The sequence below is a fragment of the Anas acuta genome, chromosome 2 (assembly GCF_963932015.1).
Source record: "Anas acuta chromosome 2, bAnaAcu1.1, whole genome shotgun sequence".
In the NCBI taxonomy this organism is placed as follows: domain Eukaryota; kingdom Metazoa; phylum Chordata; class Aves; order Anseriformes; family Anatidae; genus Anas; species Anas acuta.
Window position 1 is genome coordinate 103,940,976 of NC_088980.1, and position 15,658 is coordinate 103,956,633.

Genomic DNA, 15,658 nt, shown 5'->3' on the forward strand with positions numbered 1-15,658 from the left:
GAAGGCAGAGAACACACAGATATCTCACGTTGAGCATTCACATAATATATTTTACCATAGAGCTTGTCATTGAACAAATATAGTGTTCAAATATTACAGCTAAAATTAAATACAAAGGAAGAAATGTATGCTTGTTAAGATTATTTTTTTTTTTTTTTCCAACAAAATGGCTGTTTTCTTAACTGTTTTCTGGAATGTGTCCTGTAACTGCAGATATAAGAAAGATATTCTGCTTTTTTTCTGGTTTACAATAAAAGAAGTCCCAAAAGATCTGTTAGCTTTTCTTTACTGAAAAGTACCCCAAATGATTAATTTTTCACCGCATAAATGAGAAGTCTTTTTTTTTTTTTTTTTTCCTATTTTTACTGGAAAGCCACTTGGATATTTAGAAAACAGGAAAGGAAATTTGTGTTGCAAAGTAGGAGTTTTTTGAATATTTCATGTTTGTCAAATCCTTGAGTTAAATGCACACTAGCAAAAACAGTTTATTTTTTAAAGCAAAAAAAAAATCTTATCACATATTCCCTAAGTACAGATGTTAATTTCTCTTGATGATGCTCTCAGTTTGTCATCACAGTGATGACTAAAAACCAAGCAGGTCAAGAACACAGAATGTAATTCTATCCGTAACATGTTGTTGTTGTTGTTTTCCTCAAAAGCGTTGCTTTTCATTCCACACATAACACTGAAAGAGAAAATCCCACAGACTACACCTCCATTCAGCTTCAATTTAGCCAAACACGGGCAAAAAGGTGGGCTGATACGTTTAATAGTAGATTTGTAAGTGTGATGTTTGAAGCTGGAAGAAGTGGGGAGCAGAGCTTGTCAGAAGCGGGGAGTGGAGGCAAATTTTGTCTCTGGGCTGCATCTCTGCGAGCCCAGAGGTGTCACAGAAGGAGCGCATTCCTTAAGTGCAAGGAATGGCAATTACCAAAACGAAAAATTTGTCATAATAAGCTTGCAATTGATGTTAGCGCCGCCCCGCTCATGGCGGCCTCGCCCCCTTCAGGAGGAGGCGCGGCGGGGAGCGGCCGCTGCCCCGCCATGGCCGCCGCGGGCGGCTGGGCCGGTGCCCGATGTACCTGAAGCGGCCGGCGGGCGGGCTGGCTTTTTGCCTCTTCTACCTGGCGTCCTGCTTCACCAACAAGGTGAGCTGCTCCGCAAGGGGAGCCCGGAGTAGACCGGGGAGGCGGCGGAGGCTGAAGCCGGGGCCCCGGGACACGTGGCGGCTGGCGGCCCGGCTCCCGGCCCCTTCGCCTCACGAAATGGGGGGCGAGGGGGTGGTAGCCGGGAACCCCGCTAAGTAGAGGTAGATCGGGGTCCAGAGGTGAAGCAGAGCTCCTAGGAGGAGATGTTGCTCCTACCGAATCTGCTGAAGGAGGGGTGTTGGCTGGGGAAGCAGAAAGGGGCTGCAGCAGCTGCCAGGCTGCCTCCTGTGTTGGAAAGGATGCTTGGCTTAACTCAGAGGAAGCTGGAAGAGCTTTGATGTAGGGCCTCTGTTTTCAAACTTTTGAGTAGGTTTTAACATAATGAGGCTGAAGATAATCAGAATATACACCTTCCATTTTCCCCAGATGACATATAAATGGAAGTGGGGGTATGGACTTGCACAGTTACGCCCTCCCGATTTAAAAACCAATTGCTACTTCTGACAAATCTGTGCCTAACACAACCCCTTGTGAGCCAACGTGCCTTATCTCTGTGTGTATTGATGCCAGTTTCTCAGTAACACGCTGCCACCACCTCTAAAAGTGACTTTGCCAAGTGCTCAGTGTGGTTTTGTCTCTGCTGAAAGCTTTTGGCATCTCGTGTTCATTGACAGCTGCTGCTGGCTCCTGGAGGGAATGGCAGGTCCCTTTCCTTTCTACTAAGGAAGCTCCAGTCGTTCTTCTCCTGTGCACAGATAGCGTCCTTGTTCTTTATCACAGGTAGTTGTTAGATCCTGGTTTACGTATGGAAAGGCCAATGCATTTCTGTCTCATAGATGCATATGTATGTGGGGAAAAAACGCAAACATCCATACGCAGGGACCCTAACAAAGCATGCTAAAGCAAAGACACAAAGCCTACTTCCACATCTGTGCAGTATATTACATCACCAATGGGCTTTATGGACAACTTCATGTTTTACACAAAACTGGGTGAGCAGCGTTAGGTAGAGATGGATTAATCATCAGGAGAAAATTATCTCAAAGTTAGCGGTCTTAATCCTGCCAAAGCTTGCCTCTGTGGTATGATATGATTTTAACGGACAAGTCCTCGTATCTTTTTGTTCCTGTACGTCCTTTTCCCGTTCAGTGCAAAGTGTGCCGTGTGCTCAGCAAGTAAAAGAGCAACTCGGTAGGCATCCTTCTCTCCAGTGTTCAGTGTGTCTGCTCTGTGCCTCACGAACTTCAGTGTCTACTGCCTTCCACGGTGACGGGGGCAGCATCCAGCAGTTCTGACACAGGAAAAGAAGTTACAGAGAATGTTCAGACTGTCTCTTTTTTTGTTTCTCAATTTCAGTAGGGGCTTCTTGTATTTTGTTGCTCTTGTAATCGCTTGTTAATGTTATAGCTCCGTGGATGTTTGACGTCCATTAATTTGGTGTTTGTTTTCCAGTATGTCCTGTCTGTCCTGAAATTTACCTACCCTACCCTTTTTCAAGGGTAAGTACCGTTTTAAGAATACAATCCTTTGAAAAATGACTTTAATTGGTAAATGTCCTGCTGTTCCATGCTGAAGCCAACTTGGGTACTTCATGCTGTTACTGGCTGTTGCTGTCCAGAGAACGAACTTCATGAAATCTTGGTAAAACAGACATTAATTTGTCTTGGTTAACTTTTAAACATAATGATGGTAATGTAATTAGGATATATAGACCCCATAATTTCTTGTTTTTCATGGAAGTTTTATGCTTTAGCATAGAAAAGTAATAATCATAGTATAGCCCGTCTTCATGGTATATGGCTCTCATGGATAACAGGCAGATTTGGTGTATTCTTTTTTTATTGTGCTAGTGAAAACTGACCTTAAACCCATCTTTAGGCATACACAAATACAGTGCTGCTTATTTTCATGCTTGGCATTTGTTGTAGCTGTGTATTAGCTGTGTAGTCCTTATGATACCTTAATGACTGTAATGAAAAATTTAATGCTTTCCCAAGTATTCATAGACAATCAGTACTGTTAATAATTTGTGAGACAGTTAGTGAAATTCTCTCCTCTTACATTCAAGACTTCTCCCTTTCATTCTTTTGAGACGCTGGTAAAATCTACAGATGTTGGATATCTTTAATTCCTTTACTGTTGCTTAGCGTGGTTTACATTTTTGCCTGACTTGCAGCTCCAGGGCTGTAATTGACTCTAGGAATAATTCACCTGGCAATCTCCATTTTCTCTGAGTATACTCAGCTCCATACACAATGAATGCTTCCTTCAGTAAACACACAGGCTCCTGGACAAGGCTTTTAGCATATGGGGAAAGGATCTTGTGTAATGTATGTCAAACATGAGTGTGGTAAGTCAACAGTAAGAAACCATATGCTCAATGACAAGGAATTGCTTTATGGTATCTGTGTTACCACAGTTACTTCCTTTTTCCTGTTATTGGAAATGCATCTGAGATGCATCTTAGTAGTTCTGCTTTTTAAAAGTGACCATTCCTTGAAAATTAAGTGACTTGGGTGTGCTTTCATTTAGTGCTAAGGTAGGTGAACAGAGGGGCAAGAGTGTTAGGCCCGCTTCATGTCATTACTGTTTGTTGATGTGGCTTTTGTTCCCTCTACAATGTAAGAGAATATGACAGTAGTGCTGAGGATAGGAAATTATTACAAGCTTCAAATTCTGTCCATCAAAATATGAGATGATATAAAATTCTTCGTGTAAAGTTGATGGGAATTCATCGGTGGTTTGGAATATAGAGCATGATCAAGCCTGCAGCAAACAAGAGGGGAATCTGGCTTTTAAGCTCTGAAAAGTCTCGCATCTGAAAAAGGTCAAGTGAGCTGTGATAGCAGTGTTGAACCTTCATCATATATTTATGGACAATGTCTGCTCTAACAAGGGTTAATTGTAGGTAATGCTGCAAATAGCAAACAATTGTCAATTTATGTGTGCATGAGAGATTTTTTAAAATAATTGCTTATTGGAGTGAATGGGAATAATCAATAAACCCATTTCTATACCTGTTAATGTGACTTAATGCTGTTGTGCAGTATCTGTCGTGTTAAATGCTCGAATATTTTCACCCAAGAAACACCTCTCTGTAAACCACTAGCCTGGAGAAGGAAGCTGATCAGTTGTTTTACAGCTTTAAAAAAAATTCACTGTGCACCAGTACTAATTTTAACCTGCAGCCATTGCTAAGGCCTCACATGCTATTTTTGTAGTACAGTAAGGAATATCTTTGTGATAGGATAAATTATTAGATAGGTAAGTTGATTCAGAACACGTGTAATTGTGATTTTCTCTTTGAAAAGGTGTGTAACAGTGTTGTGGTTTATATGCAGTTATCTGTCTGTGAAGATGTTTTCTCTAGATGCTCTGAAGCAGAAGCTCCTGCAGCATAATGATTTGATTGTTGATGACACTTAAGTTGGTGCTTGCTACACAAAATACAGGGCAAACATGCCATCTGTGTTCTAGGGACTGTGTAATCTAGGCCCAGCATGAATAACAATGAAAAGTCATAAAGCTCATGCTTGAAATTACCAGGACTACACGCTTCGTCCTTGGGGCTTATTGGTTCATCCAGCTGAAGTCAGTCTGAATTCTGAAATCATGCTGATTTGCTCTAACAATGACAGTTTATGTATGAACAGCTATCTATCTCCTGTCACAAACCTTGCCTCGCTTGCATCTTTAGATTATCATGGTTATAACGGCACTATTATTATCGTTAATCTTGTTTTGGGAGAAACGGTAAAATGGGTAACATGACTAAGGTAATCTTGGTAGATGGTTCTTTATAAAACATTTGAAACATGAGGTTGGAAGGACCAAAGTAATAGGAAAAACTGGAGGAAATAAAGGTCCAGAAAATGAAAGATTCAAAGAGGAATAGTGCCATCCCAGATAACCTGGAGAAATGGTAATAACTATAGTCCTGGGTGTGCTCTGAGAAGTTTTAGGGATCAAGAAATCATGCTCCACAGAGTTAAAAAAGACAAACAACTTAGAGATAATGTTTGTTTCTATTTCAGGTGGCAGACGTTAGTCGGTGGACTTCTGCTTCATATCTCCTGGAAGTTGGGCTGGGTGGAAATAAGCTTGTGTTCAAGGTACTGTGGGGTTTTCACTATCTGATAAATGCTTATTTTCTGTAGTTGAGTTACAGCGTGGTTAAGTTGGTTGTGGAAGTTGCTAACTTGTTAAAAACATAAGAGTGCGCATGTGTCTGTGCGTTCTGCCTCACAAGGATAGGTGAGGTCTTGTGTTTCAGTCTAATGAATGTTCAAGGACATGCAGTTCAACAGGTTACTAATATAAAGTGGATTCAGTTTAACATTTGGTAAGATAATGAAAAAAGGAAGCCATTAGAGAAGACTACAAGCTAATTTATCCAAGCATTTGTCTGCATCTCCTCCCTGAATTATCTTAAAAGTACATAAGAGAAACCTCAGTAATATTAGTTAAAAGCCCCCTTTCCTAAAATCTTAGTGCAGTGGAGTCAGAAAATCTAATCTGCCTTATCCTCTGTAAGAGGTGTATGATTCTCATTCATGGGACACACCCTTACGTGTACCTCCTGTATTCATAAATGCATGGCAAGAGTAGCCATTGCAGTGCACAGGGTTGGTATAATAATTAAACTCCAAATTCAAACGTGCTTTGTTGGATCGAGATCATCTTCTTGAACTGAGTGTGGCTCAAATTAGAAGAGTCACCCAAAATACTGTACTTTGTCAAGATCCTTTCCATACTATGGAATGTGACACATCCTTTATATTTCACAAAATGTCATGATTTATAAGGTGGCTTACCTACAGAAATTGTTGAATCCTCATCACTGGAGATATTAAAAAAAAAAAAAAAAATAGTGAATGACCTGAACAACGTGGCTTAAATCTGAAGCTAGAGTATCAGGCTAGATGACTGCCAGAGTTCACTTCTTTTTTTTTTTTTTAATCAGTGATTCTGTATTAGCAAATGAGAGCTGATAAATTTTGTGTCTGGGATACAAGCAGTTGATTTGCAAAACTGAAGCTACTCATTTAGAATGAAATCTGTGTGTATGTGTGAGAAGAACCAGGCTAAGCTCTTTTTTTTTTTCCTCCTGTGTGCAAGTGACTACATCACCCCTGAAACCTAAGCAAAGTTGTAAATGGAAACAAAATTTAACTTCCGATCTTTTATCTTTATGTTTAGATAAAATGATATTGGTGCTGAAAGCTGTCATTGACGCTGGTTGAAGCAGGATTAGGTTCCAATCTTCACTTTAGTAACAGTTACTGATACATATTGTTATCAGATGTATCTATTGTTTGTGCATGTTTTGTCTCCACAGTACAGCATGAAGGACAAAGGAATACAGCCATCAGTAATGTCCTTTTTCATTCATCCTTTCATCGCTAGATGAGAAATTACTTCTGCTTTAAATCAAGAAAGTTAAGAAGTCGAGACACCACTAGATGTCAGCATACACTAGGGAAACCGATTTAAACAAACCTTGGGAAAGCTTTTTTGTAGTTTTCCAGAACGTGCATTTTGTATCAGCTGTGAACCAAATGAAATGACCAGAATTAAATGGTGTGTTTTAGCTGTAATTCAGCTGAGTTCTTAGGTGTGAATTTAAATCTTTCTTCAGAAGAATTAAGTGCATGCTTTGCTGAACTGAACTTGTAGCATAGATCTCCTCTATTTAAAAAACAAAACAAAACAAAAAAAGAACAACCCGTAGTGTTTCAGAGCTTCTGCCTGCTGTTTCTTCTCAAGATCCTTTCCCCTGCAAAGATATTCTCCCAGTGGTCTGGAAAGGACATTTTTTTTTATCCCCTCTCTTGAAGAATGTTGGTCTCTGGATCTATTTTGTGTATGTACATGTAGGATATTTAAAACCAATATACCCAGTCATCAGTCTTCTCATACTGGAAATAACAAACTGCTACCCATCTGTGTGTTTCTACAAAGTCTTGAATATTTTTGTTCTGAAGGCTGATCTCGTGCTTTCTGAGCCAGTTCAGGTTATCTCAAAGTATTTCAGAAGAATTATTTTATTACATAGAGATCACTGCCCTTTGTCTGAAGGTTATGACAAAGTCAGGAATACTAGCTTCGCAATAAAGCAAATAAAAACAGGTCCTCAGTTCCATTAAACATATTATTTAGAGTAATTTCTCCTTGGTTTTATTTTTTCATATGCTTCTCTTCAGTACTGCAAGAGATGCTTGCTGTCGTTGTTGCTTCTACAGGGTGAATAGTGATTGTCTGCAAAACTTGTATCCAAAAGAACTCAGAGCCTTGCTTAAACCAAAAGCTTCAAAGAATGGTTTCAGGGAAACTGCTTGTTGACTTCAGTGGGCTTTGGATCTAGCCCCACAACCACAAACCCGTCAGTTCTTTCACGTCACTGAGCTCGCCTGCTCTGCACGTACATGGCTGTATTGCCAGCAAAGGAAACTGCTAACTGGTTTGCATACAGGACAGATCCTTGGTGCTGACATATTACATCAAACATGCACGCATTCTTTTTCAGTCCTGAAATTCCCACTTGGCAGCATAAAATTCTCTTTTCACATCCTGGGAAAAGGATCTGAAGGCCTTTTCCATTGCACTTCACAGTGCTGCACTGGAAATGGAGACATATTTCGCATACCTAGAATTTAGTGGTGGGGAACATGAAAGAGCAGGATTTTGATGCTCTAAATGGAAATTCAGTTTTCAGCTTGTGTTCCTTCTTCCCAGCCCTTCATTTCTCTTCTTCCCTTCCTTCTTTCTTGAATTCATGCCCATTCAATTTTTTTGGTGATGTGAAATCGTTGGCAGCGAGGTATGACAGTTTTAAATCCTGGTCTTAGTGAAATTCCAGTTGAATTGTGCTTAGAAGGCACAGATTCTCAATAAAAATGATGATGACAACCGGAGGAAAAAAAAAAACAGCAAATGTTTATGCCAGTACAAGGACATAAAGACCATGTTTTGTTACACTCTTGTCATTTTTTTTTTTTTTTAATCAAATATATTGGAAAATGATATAAAGAAAGGAAACACTTATTTTTTTTTTCCTTGTCTTAAAGCTTATAGAAATCCTTGGGCATGATGGATCTTCATTTAGACTGGTTTTTTTTTTTTTTGACCTTTATTTGTCTGTTTTTTGGTATTTAATGAAGTGTGTTGCTACAGTGGTAACTCTATTTTGACTCTTATATGCTAGTTGGAAGCATAATCCAAGCTGATGAATTGCAAATAATTTGCCTTAATTTTAAAGAAACAGAATTATGTGTTAAAACTCTGCCTTTAATTCAAGGTTTAGGAAGAGTGAATGAAGGTAACATTGTCTTCAGTCCTGGGAAACCGCTGATTTAGTCCTTTAAATTGCTATCACTTTTTTCCTCCCTTGCTCAAAATCTTATATTATTCTCTCCGAAGTTTACCCCCTACCTGATTCATTTTTTTCCTGAAGTACCAAGATCAAAAAAGGAAGGCTGCAAATGCTGAAGCCCCTTCTCAAAACTGAGACCTGACCCGACTGCCATAACGAAGACTTAACAAAAACCCACAAAACACCACCGGATCAATCTGCGATGATTTCATTCCTCCATTAATTGTCAAACTGCCTCTAGGAGATTGGCTTAGTCAAAGGAGTATCATTAGGAAATCTCAAGAGACAGGCTCCCACAGAGACAATCTGATCTTGAGGAAGGATCTCGTTGTAAATCTGGCTGAGAAACGAATGTGTGGGTGGGCAAGTGTATTTGTACATAGTGCAAATGTGTGCTGTCTGTGCAAGTGCGCCATTTTATGCCTTCATTTGTAAGGCTTTTTTCTTCCTTTTACAGTGTGTCAAGGAACTTACTGAAATGGAATTGCTCTCCCTTAAAACCAATAGGAGCAATTGCTATGAAATAATTTTTTTTGGTAGGAGAGCAGCCAAGGAAAAAGTACAAGAAAAGAACTAGCAGAAATCCTGGCTATCTGGGGTTAGATGAAGTGGTTCATTTCTGTCTCAGGGCCTTCTTTAGTAAGTGGGAGGAATATTGAACAGTCAGACAATAAATTTAATATGCACACTTTTGAATATATATATCTAATATTCCTTGCAAGTAGGTGTTGCTGGCTGCATGTAAACAGAATGTGGTGAAGTAATGCAATTCTAATTGTTTTCACAGGTCTGAAATCCTGTCATGGCTGCCTGCTTCAGTACTTTTTGTGGGCATTATTTACGCTGGCTCTAGGGCACTATCTAGATTGGTAAGAAATGCATGAGTAGAAGTCAGTTCATTACTGCCTCGACTTTTTTGAGCAAACAATGTTCCCTTCATACAAGGTGTTTAATGATGTTCTTGGGTTGGGGGGAAAGAAGGGAGGAGGAGTTCAAATAATACGGAATCTGTTAATGGTCCTAGAATGGTCCAATCCAGTCCTACAAAGTGTAAAGCAGTAATAAAAACCATAAAATACCTTCACCTTTCCGTGGTCTCTCTGACAGTCTGAAGAACTCAGCATCTCTCCAAAATATTCCAGGTTTTGCTGACAGATCCTTGGTAGTCTGAACTGTGCAAAGAGGGAAGAAGTTACAGAAATTATTAGCTGTATCTTTGCAAAAGGGTAAATGGGACACATGTCTGTGGGAAATGCTTCCAGGAGGAGGATGAAAACTATTTCAGTGAGAGGCTTTGAGGCTTTACAAGATTTGAGAAAATAAATTGAATGTCCGGAAGAGATTATGGGAGTGGTTAGAGACATTGGACTGATGATCCGTTTCAATCACAATAACCTAGCAAATGTTTATTCAGGGGATATCAAACCTGCTTTCAGTGAAGTTGACTGCCTTTTACTTAAGTGAGCCAGCGTTTCTCAAAAAAGTAAATGTGATGTTATTTTTTTTTTTAAAGCAATGTTTTACTGCTGTTTCTGCAAGAAATAAGTCTGCAAGACCAGATTCTCCTCTAGTCCTCTTCTGTCATTACACCTTGGTTTGATTCCAGAGCCAGCTCACTCCTACCAACTCCTAAACCCCCAAAAGGATCAAAAGGGAATTCTTTTTGGACAAGATTCTGCTTGTGGTAAACATCCTACAAATATCCCAGTGGAGAGGCAGGGCAGAAAGTGACAGATGGTCTTTGTCCTCTTACCAATGCAGTGGGTCTCATCTTAGACCCCGGTGATCTTTGTTAAAGCCTGGCTGTGCGCTCAGAAGCCACGTGCCTCCAGATTAGCTCTCTCTCATCGTGACAGCATTTACTTCCTCCTGCTTCCTTGGCAAAGCGAGTTCCAGCTAAGATCTGTAAGAAGAGAGCTGCCTGGAAACAGCGATAAAGCCTCGGCAGTGGCACCTTTTCTGCCTGCTCACCTGGGAGGTGGAGGAGGCCCGAATCATATCCTCTCTGGCTATTTCTTCTTTCACAGTCCCGTAAATTATATCATTTCCATGCCTTCCCTGCTCCATGGTCATTCAACAGTGAGATGCACTGGAGTGGCAGAGGGCCTGTGAATGTTTTTTTTTGATTTTTATCCCAAACCGTTCATCAGGAGCATCTCCCATTTCTGCATGGCTTTTTGTTCATGGATGAGGGTTTTGAGGCCTAATTCTGTGGCCATTTTAGGAAGAAAGATGGGTAGTTTTAGGCCATAATTAGTGTATAGTTCCTTGTACTGGTCCTAAATTCAATACGTGCCAGCTTTATTTACAGTGACTTTGCCTACAACAGTTTTATGACATGATGAGAAGAAAAATGCACTCTCCCGGTCCTTGTACCAGAATGGCTCACCTCACAGGTGTACTTGAATGAAGCGGGTTTGTTTCCAAAGTGGAAATTACATGAACTTTTTGGACCAAATCCAGGGATGCCCACTTTCAAACACTACTGTGTACTGCCAGGGCTGTAATATAGTCTCTATTTGTGCCTCTCCTGAGGGTCGCTGGCAGTTCTCCTGCCCAAGAGTTCAGGGCTGGAGGAGGGCTGCTTAGCTCTGGACTGTGATGCAGTAGCAGAAGTATGCAGAACTGCGAGGGGAAGGTTGGATGGAGTCTGTTCACCCTGCCTGTCCAACGAGTAAACCTTTCTCTTTGTTAGCGTTAAGTCCACTCACAAATTAAAGACTTCAAAGACGGCAGACATATGGAGAAGGTTAACAGGGCTAGGCAAACTGGAGCCGTTGTTGGCTCCGAAACGCATACGGAAGAGCCAAAAGTGGAGCCAAAAGGGGAGAGGGAGGAAAGAAAAACCCAACAAATTGGCTTCACAAAAGGAATAATGTAAATTTTGCTGTCAACTGGCCTTGTGTATGGTTATTTCTTTATAGTTACTTGTATTTCCTATCGTGTCAGGCTCAGGATGCATATGTTAGATAATTGTGTTTCATTGTGCTTAGCTGTCCAGCACCAGGGGTGAGAACTGGTTTTCGGGAAGGGTGAAGCAGGAGCTGACAAATTCATGCTAGTTCTGTTTGTGTGATTTTTCATTCCTTGCTAATTTAGAGGTGTTAAGAGTTACCTTGGTGAAACTGCTGTGTTTATGGATCCACCCCAGTTGTCGTTAGGGCTTTCAATGTTTATTTAGTGATCCTTATCCGGCTTTATGGGAAAGAAAAGAAAAATACAGCAAATACAGATTTCTGATCACAAAGTCAAGACAAGGAGGTGCTTGCTGTATGATACTTACAAGGCAAGGGCATCACTGAGAAATTAACTCATTCTCTACTCGTGATTTAAATACTACCCATAAGAAGGGAAATACTGCTTCCTACAACTGCTTTAGTCTTCAGGTTATCTTAATTGGAGCAGAGAGTTGCTTCTGTTTCGCCTGGCTGAGAGACCATGGATCTGATTTGGAGGAAGTGTTAGGAACCACTAATTCAAGTTGGTTTTGCCTGGGGCGATGGGTGTCTTACTCATTATTGTTATCGCTGGGGTTTGTTGCTTAATGATTTCATATTGGGATGGTGGCCAGATGCCTCCTTGGATATAATTTCAGCATCACTCGTGTGTGAACTATTATATTTCCACCCTAATTTCTGGCAGCTCTTCCTAGCAGGAACAGAAAGCAATTGCCGAAAATAATCTTCCTGGTGGTTTTGTTGCTAGGAGTAACACTGTATTCTTAGTACCCGCAGACAGAGACGGGAAAACTAATGAGAATGGTTTGCTGTGGAGGCTGTGGGCACATGAATTGAGAGGCAAAACGTGTGGCAAAGCTTGCAGTGGTAGCTCTGTATGAGCAAACAGACCGAGCACTCAAAAGAGGGAGAAGTGATTGTGCTCTTGGAATGGGACTAAGTCCCTTTTAGGAGATATGACGTGGGTTTACAATTTAAAAACAAGCAACACAAAACCCTGGGGCAGGTAGCCCTAAGAGGAGCACCCATTCCTATGCTGGTGACTGTTCTGAGTTGATTCAGGCCTTTTTTCTTTTTCTCTCTCGCAACGGCAGCCAATTCCAGTGTTCCTCGCCATACAGAACGCGGCAGAAGTCATAACCTGTGGCTTCCAGAAGTTTGTGCAGAAAGAGGTAATTGGTCTATTAATTGGGGTATTCAAGGCACCTCCGGTGATATAACTGCCCTATAACAAAGCACCTCGTTTCTTTTTACGTAGGCATTACTGCTGAGTGCTTTTCTGCTCTCGCTGTGATAGCAAGTCCCTAATGAGTCCCAGAGAGAGACTTGCTGTTGACGAGTATCTATATCGATGTTTTAATTTCCTCTTTAGTTGATGAAAGACTGCAAGTGCATATTGATGGTTTGATCTCTGTTTCAAAGACTGGCTTGGTCTCGTGCCATATGAGACCATCTCTCTCATGCTGTATGTAAGAATTTCATCGTTTGAGCTAAGGGCTGTTCTCCAGCCTCTCGTCCCCCAGTCTGTGCAGATATCCAGGGTTGCCCCTTCCCAGGTGCAGAACCCAGCACTTGCTCTTGTTGAACTTCATGTGGTTGGTGATTACCCAGCTCTCTAATTTGTCAAGATCTTTCTGCGAGGCCTCTCCACCCTTGATGGAGTCAACACCTCCTCCCAGTTTAGTATGACCTGCAGACTTACTCAAAATACCTTCTTGTCCTAGTAATCCAAGTCATTTATGAAAACATTGAAGAGAACTGGACCTAAAATGGAGCCACAGGGAACCCCACTAGTGACTGCTCACTTACCTAATGTAATTCTGTTTACTGTAACCCTTCGATAGATCACATCTCCACATGAAATTTTGGACAAACAGTGTGTTTTGGGATTTCTTTCTGAGTGCTTAAGGATTTGTTCCAATACCTGTTAAAGTATTGGAACAACTGGACAATTCCTGCTTACTTTAATAAGAGATTTTTTTTTGTCTCTTCAGCTACACTACAGGAGATTTTTCTTTTTAGGCAATGAAATGCTTTTTTAATTGTAAAAGCAGAGAGCTACTGTGTGAGGTAGCATGGGGAAATCACAAAATCATTTCTGCAATGGCCTATGGCTTGCAGTGGAAAGTGTCTTCCCTTCATTACCTCTGCTGTGCGTATAGAAGACAAATAAATGGCTGATGTTTGCTATTTGTAACAAGCTGAAGAGGTCTGAAAGGTATAATAAGGTATATCATGGCATGTCCCTGTGGCATATTTCCCTGTCTAGTGTCCCTGCCAAAGTGTTTTTATCTTTTTCTTCTAGCTCACATGCTTCTATTTAATGTCTTTGAAAACAGAAGCATGATGGGGATGGATAATGCAAACACGGGTCTTGCTAGGAGTCTTCTGGGGAACAATTTTGGCCCAGGGGATTGGGAAAGTCATGAATTTGGACCAAGACTGGTTTGTTTTGGATGATACCTAATTAATTAATGATACTTAATATTTGAGTACATACAAAATGCAGTTTTGGCATACTTGAAGATGTGAGTGAGGATCAGGTATTAAGTTAGCGACTGACTTTAGGTATACTTACTGGTAAATAACCTAAAAATAATAATTAAAAAAGAAAAAGGGAGTAGGCTAATCTGTAATTCTTGTTCTATTTTTTTTTTTTATTTTTCAAAATAAATTTGCTAAGCAGTACTCAAACATAACAGGTTGTTGAGTGTTCAGTGGCTTTTTAATGTGTTTGTTGCAGGAATATCATCTGTGATCACATGGATTAATTTTTTAATCATTTGTTCTTTTCTACAGCAGACCTCTCATCTGAAAGTGTGTAGGTAAGTTTTAAAAACTATTCAGATTCAGACTTGTTTTGGCTCCAGCTTCTGTATTTGTTTCAGACAGTAGCACATCAAAACAATGAAGAATATTAAGACACATTCCTGTAGGCAGTGAGTCTGAATTGCAACAGAAGTAATTAAACGTTTTTGAAACCATTTTTTAACAATTGCTTAAATAGATATTTTTTTCTCATTATTACAAATAAAAACAGCTAGAAGGGTAATCTTCCTGAGTAACATAGCAGTGACTTTAAGAATGTTTTTGAAAATGAGGTGGAAATCAAGTTTGATAATCCAGTGGATAAAACAGTAAGAAAAAGATGATGTGATAGAAAATAGCTAAAAATGCCTTTCCTAAGAAAGAAGAGGTGGGTGACATCCAGCATCATTCTGTTAGCACTGATACACAACCTTCTTAATCTTGGTTGGGCTTCAAAAAGGGGATAAAGTGACAAACAGAAACTGGCTATACCTGTATTAAAAGTTTCATTCTTCCTGCCTATCCTCTTGAAAAAAGTGTCCTCCGTGCTTTGTAGTCTTTAAGCTGTACTTAGAGTAGATGGTTTTGGTTCATATGTTAGTGTGTTTGGAGGCCCTGTCTTCCTACTCCCTCCCTGATGTTCCCATTAGCTGACTGACTCATTTACTGCCTTATTTTCACTACTGGATTATCTTCAAGGACACCAGGTTTTGTTTTGTTTTGTTTTGTTTTTTTAATCTTATTTATTCTGTCTTCTGTGTCCCTGCAAAGCAGGAAAATGAGCTGCAAAAGCAAATATCCACTATTATTAATAGTGATTGTCCATAGAAATTTTCCACCTGCATTTTCTGTGTAACCTGTAGAAATCCTGACTCAGCCACAGTTTAAGGTTTTGTTTAGTCCAGCTCCACGGACTAGGGGTGTTTTGTGCTGCTTTTCTTATACAACATTGTTCTGTATTATTATTTATGAAGCGTGTCTGATGTAAAAATTAATTTTGGTGGCAGAAATTGCTTTTTAAATACATGGAATAAAAATGAAGTAAACAAAGCATCGCTGTAAAATCAAGTGGAAGTGTCCATATTTCACTGGGAGTACAAGCTTTCAGTCTTGTTTTTTTTCTCTTTCCCACAGTGTGCTGTTCCTTCTGGTAGCAGCAGTGTGCCTTCCTTTGTTTGACACACAGGTAAGCTCTGTTTTTGTAAAACAGCTCTAGCTTGACCTTGATGTTTGTTCTCATAGAAGGGATGCAGCTTTTACTTGTAAGCTAGGGCAGGATTCCTGCAAAGGAGTCGTTAAGTGTGGCCTGTTGCCTTGTTGTAATCTTGCTGGTTTTAATGTGTTTGCATCCTGGTAAAAACCTCTGACCAGTG

General features: G+C 40.2%; 1 protein-coding gene across 4 annotated transcripts in view; it reads left to right on the plus strand.

Annotated features, from left to right (window-relative positions):
* The first annotated feature begins 987 nt into the window (after positions 1-987).
* Positions 988-15,658, plus strand: part of TMEM241 (transmembrane protein 241) — a 49,841-nt gene continuing 35,170 nt past the window's right edge. For 3 of the 4 annotated variants that reach the window (XM_068671440.1, XM_068671442.1, XM_068671444.1), the window contains exons 1-7: positions 990-1,148; positions 2,601-2,647; positions 5,183-5,260; positions 9,308-9,389; positions 12,572-12,649; positions 14,277-14,302; positions 15,420-15,471. In XM_068671440.1, the coding sequence (XP_068527541.1) occupies positions 1,077-1,148; positions 2,601-2,647; positions 5,183-5,260; positions 9,308-9,389; positions 12,572-12,649; positions 14,277-14,302; positions 15,420-15,471 (435 nt within the window). In that variant the 5' untranslated portion in view covers positions 990-1,076. Of the gene's footprint in view, positions 1,149-2,600; positions 2,648-5,182; positions 5,261-9,307; positions 9,390-12,571; positions 12,650-14,276; positions 14,303-15,419; positions 15,472-15,658 lie in introns of all 4 variants that reach the window. The other variant, XM_068671441.1, reaches the window with a different exon arrangement.